General features: G+C 29.6%; 1 protein-coding gene across 1 annotated transcript; it reads right to left on the minus strand.

The window, feature by feature from the left end:
- Positions 1–202: 202 nt before the first annotated feature.
- LOC100777265 (expansin-like B1) lies at positions 203–2994 on the minus strand. The gene is made up of 4 exons (XM_003524109.4): positions 2729–2994; positions 1921–2033; positions 1210–1521; positions 203–579 (listed from the first exon to the last, which is right to left on the minus strand). The coding sequence occupies exons 1-4, from the start codon at positions 2859–2861 to the stop codon at positions 394–396; spliced, it is 744 nt and encodes a 247-aa protein (XP_003524157.1). The 5' UTR covers positions 2862–2994; the 3' UTR covers positions 203–393.
- Positions 2995–4737: the final 1743 nt, after the last annotated feature.

The raw sequence follows: 4737 nt of genomic DNA on the forward strand, positions 1-4737 counted from the left end.
TCGAGTTAGCTAATTAGTCGTTTTCTTGTAACATCTTTAACCAAGCATTTTTTTTATTAACTTATAAAGTTTCTAATAGTGTGTTTGTGTCCCCCATTAGAACACGTTCTAAAGCCATAATTACGAAGAAGTACTACTAACTAATTTGTTGCTTTGATCTTAATAAAAACATGTTATAATTATCCCAAGCACATACCTGATGTTAACAACAACAAACAAGACAATTTTATTTCATTCATAGTACATGTAATCTTAAAATGGGAAGTACATGAATATCCATCTCCCTTTATTCTAGTCCCTTTCCACAATAGAACATTGAGTGACACCATATATCAGAAACAAACTGAATACTAGGGCCTATTATTTGAAATATATATGTTCCTGAAGTTCTTTCTATTTAAGCTGAACCTTGGTGGCATAAGTATTTCCAGGTTGCCAGTTACTAGGTATGACAATCATGGGATCCACCCAATCAGACATGCCACTCACCCTAAACCTCAACCGGATTTCGCCACTCGGTGGGTTAGGAAAGTCAAACACTGCTCCAGAGTTCCTGTTAAGTGACTTCCATTGTCCCATCTGCACCATTAACAACATTCAAAGAATCAAATATATATATATATATATATATATATATATATATATATATATATATATATAGTCATATTTTTTTTAAAGATCATATATTGTCTAAAAATATTAATTATACATGTTTCTATGATAAAATAATATCTTTAATAAATTATTCTTATTAAAAATTAGAATTATAAATTCATTTATATTTTTAGATAAGATGCTAATGGGTAAAAATAAAAACTAACGTAGCATTCCTTGTACAAAGGTGGGGGAATTATCATTGTACGCAATCTTATCCAAAGCGATTGTTTTTGAATTCAAACTATGAGGACAGACGCAACTAATTGAACAGCAGCACTCGAATAAAAGAGAGGACACTATGCCAAAAACAGCTTATAAATAATGCTTATTTTTGCATTACATAACGCTTTTGAAGCGCTGTTTAAGCATGCGATATCTATTCGAAGATAGCGCTTCAGAAAAAGTGCTATCTAAATATATCATTTATTTGTGCGTTTACTTTGTCTTATTTTATAGAAAAAGCTATAGTACTTTTATCATTGTTTTAGGAAATTTTAAAACCTATATAAATAGTTAATTTAATTAGCGATTTCAAAGGTGATATAAATATACCTGATACAATTCAACAGCAGTGACATCGTGTATGCCATTAACATTGAGAATGACCAAAGCAAAGTAACCAGGGTTGGTGCTAGTTTCCTTGATGTGGAACAAGACATTGCCGGTGTATGTACATGGAACCCTTTTGTATTCAATATCCACTGTACCGTATTTCTTAAGCTCTTCAGATGAATATTCATTGCGTCCCAATTTCAAGAAGGCGCGTGGGCTCATGACGAAGTCTGTTCTGTCTCCATAACCTTGGTCTGTTGCCACCAGGTATGCTCCATTGGTATCACATAATTCTGGTACTAGGCATCTCACCTGAGTACACAAATCACCTTTTATTTTAGCATTTCAGTAAAAAATTTCATTTTTTTTTATCTTTCTTCATAATTATAATTTTTCTCTTTTTTAACTCTTTCTAGATAACACATTTTGGTGTTTATCAAATATTTTCTTTAAGTGATACATCATCATCATTCATATTTGACAAATTAGTAATACATAATTAGTGCAAATACTAGGCAACTTTTTTCTTTCTTTCTTTCATATATTTAAATATTTTGTTTAGTTGAGAGAAGTTTTGTTTTTTTTTTTTTAGATCATAAATATTTTTTATTAGAAACAATTTTATTCGAACTAGCTAGCACTTGTTTTACTAGTTTTATTAGAAACAATGATTGGTTATTGAAAAGAAAATAAGAAAAGAAAAGTAGGTACCTGATAACATGTGCCACAGCCAGCTCCATTCCTCCACAGCCCAGACACCCCAGCCACTCTTCCACCATACCAATTCATTTTCCTTCCATATTCACCAAAGCCACAAGCTCCGGCTAAAATGTAATACCAAATTGTTATGTGATCAACTATCATAGTGCACACTTTGCATCGAAAATATTGTAGAAGGCATCTTAAAAGAGAAGGATGCATATTTAACAGTAACTTCTTTAAATATTTTTGCAAGCTAGAATCAAAACAATATATTTAGTTTCAAAATCTTAAGGTCACTAGTGAAGCATGCAAATGTTCATCCTTCCCCCTCCCAAAACATGGTCCTACTTCGTAATTCGTAGCTTGCAAACGAATATTGTGATGTAGAATAATTAACATTCCCCCATTTTGGAGAAATTATTATGTAATACAGGATCCCCACGATATTTAAGTTTTCAATTTATGGAAGAAAAATAATAACACTCAACTCGATGTGATGTAAAGAATAGTAAGGACTATAATAGTTGTTTATGTTCACTAAATAATTTCTTCCTATTTTGGAATAGATTAGGGTAAAAGAAAAAAAGAAAAGGAAAAAAGATAGATATAATTAATAAGCCATGTATATATAGTGATATAAGAAGGATCAAAAGAAAATAAGTAAAAATGAAACGATGAAAAAGTATATGTATATTTATAAAAAAAAAAACTATTGTGTTTTGTATAAAATAACTTATTTTACCGGCACATATGATGGATATTTACTATCTAGAATTAGATAGACAGATAGATACACGAGGAGAGTCAGGTCACATACTTGGAGTCCCATAGCCATCAGAGGTACTATAAAAGGTTGCCCTGGATTTAGTATATTCCTGGCAATAACACAGTGCAGGAAAGAGCAGTATGACACAAACAAGGCCAAGTTGGTGCTTAAAACTAAGCTCCATGTCTAAATGACAAATTAAATTCTCAGGTGCAAAGACAAGAAAGAAACGAATAAAAGTATATATAAAAATGAGATGAAAGAAGGCTTTATGAGATAGGAAACAAAGAGAGGGTCATGTATTTATAGTACAACCCGAGGTCTAGATACATATAACAGCGTGATATATAGCCCATGCCACTTTAATTTTTTCCACCTTGGCGTCCATAGTATATGCTGGAGGATTAGAATGATGATGATATCACCGGTCAAGGAGATAAAGATCTTTATTACATATGAAAAAAATAAATTGGCACTACATATTTTATATAATTTTATTATTAATTAGATTTATTTACTTTTTCCACTTGTTAATTGAGAGATATTCATAGATAAAAATGAGACCTATCAAAGTTTATGATATGCCTAGCCTCTTTAAACTGTTACATTTTAATGGGAAGATCAATCCATGCATGTTCCATGAACTTGTTGCTCCACTAGGTTCAGAATCTGGATAGAATCGAAGTTTCTAATCAAAGCGCGTGAGCATACAGAAACAAATATTGTAATAATTTGAAAGGGTAATAAATAATAATTATTATTACCCCACTTTCCCTTAATTTTATTTTATTCTTTTTGCTGGGTGTTGTTATTAAATTTAATATTTTCTCGTCACCAAAAAAATAATGATATATTTACTGATTCCGAAAATATTCTTTTTTTACTGATTCCGAAAATATTCTTAATAGCAAATTCTACGTATCGTTTATTTAACCTGCAGAAAAAATAATTATGTGGTGTATCATTTATTTAACCTTTAAATAATGAAATTGTTTCTAAATAAAACAGGATCGTGACACTAATTTGTATTTGATGTATATATAAATATTTGGGCATGTTTTAAGTAAATTTGGATGGTTGAAAATGATTTTGACTTCATCATTTGTTTTCTATATATAACTTGCTCCTTCTTAATTCTTAATTACTCTATGTGAGAGTGCAGGTATTGCCTCCTCCAGACCAGGACTATTTCATTCTGAGTTAGGTAAATTTTATATTATACACAAATACACAATATCCTACCCGGTACGTATTGAGAAAAAAATATAATTGACCAGCCATGAGATATCTACAGCACGACGTGGTTCTGGTTGAATGATGTGAGGTTGATTTTTCGATTGTCTAAAGTTGATCGGACTAAGATGGGTCTTGTGGATAACCTTGAAGAATGGAAAACAATACTCTTTAATATTTAAAAATGCCCCTTATAATAATATGGGTAAATATATATTTTTTCCTTTTAAATTTATTATTTTAATTTTGGTCCTGTAAAAAATTTTGTTTAATTTTAGTCCGATAAATTTGAATTTTTTTAATTTTCATCTTTATAAGATATTTTACTTATTTTTTATTTTTCAAAGTTTGTATTTTATCAATTTTAATCTCTAAAAATATGATCTTATGAGACTATAAATGAAAAAATTAAAATTTTAAAGAGACTAAAATTATATAAAAAAATTATAAAAACTAAAGATAAAAAAAATTTTACAGTAATCAAAATGAGAAAAAATATCAACTTATTGAACTAAAATTAGAAAAATAAATTTACATTTTCACCCAAATAAAAAAAAACTAATTTAAGGCTAATGTATTTTTTTGTAAAATTCTACTAAATCACCTGAGTGCACTCTTAATTAATGAATCCGTAAAAAGTTGAAAAGAAAATATAAAAAGTAAACAATTAGTATTACTTTCATAACCTTTGAACTAACCCACTACGCGCAGTAGTATTTTGCGTGTATTTTGTTAAACCAGTGGTCCAATGCAATTAATATCGTCAAAGGTTCGTTTGTTGGGTCAAAATGAAGATAAAGGGACAAACTAAGCAATACTCTTTTTTT

Source organism: Glycine max, chromosome 5 (assembly GCF_000004515.6).
Source record: "Glycine max cultivar Williams 82 chromosome 5, Glycine_max_v4.0, whole genome shotgun sequence".
In the NCBI taxonomy this organism is placed as follows: domain Eukaryota; kingdom Viridiplantae; phylum Streptophyta; class Magnoliopsida; order Fabales; family Fabaceae; genus Glycine; species Glycine max.

Coding starts and splice junctions, on each gene's coding strand:
- LOC100777265 (XM_003524109.4), bottom strand. CDS start 2,861: ATGGAGCTTAGTTTTAAGCACCAACTTGGCCTTGTTTGTGTCATACTG. Junction 1,522..1,920: donor GCTGTGGCACATGTTATCAG/GTACCTACTTTT, acceptor TTGTGTACTCAG/GTGAGATGCCTAGTACCAGA. Junction 580..1,209: donor CTGCTGTTGAATTGTATCAG/GTATATTTATAT, acceptor TTAATGGTGCAG/ATGGGACAATGGAAGTCACT.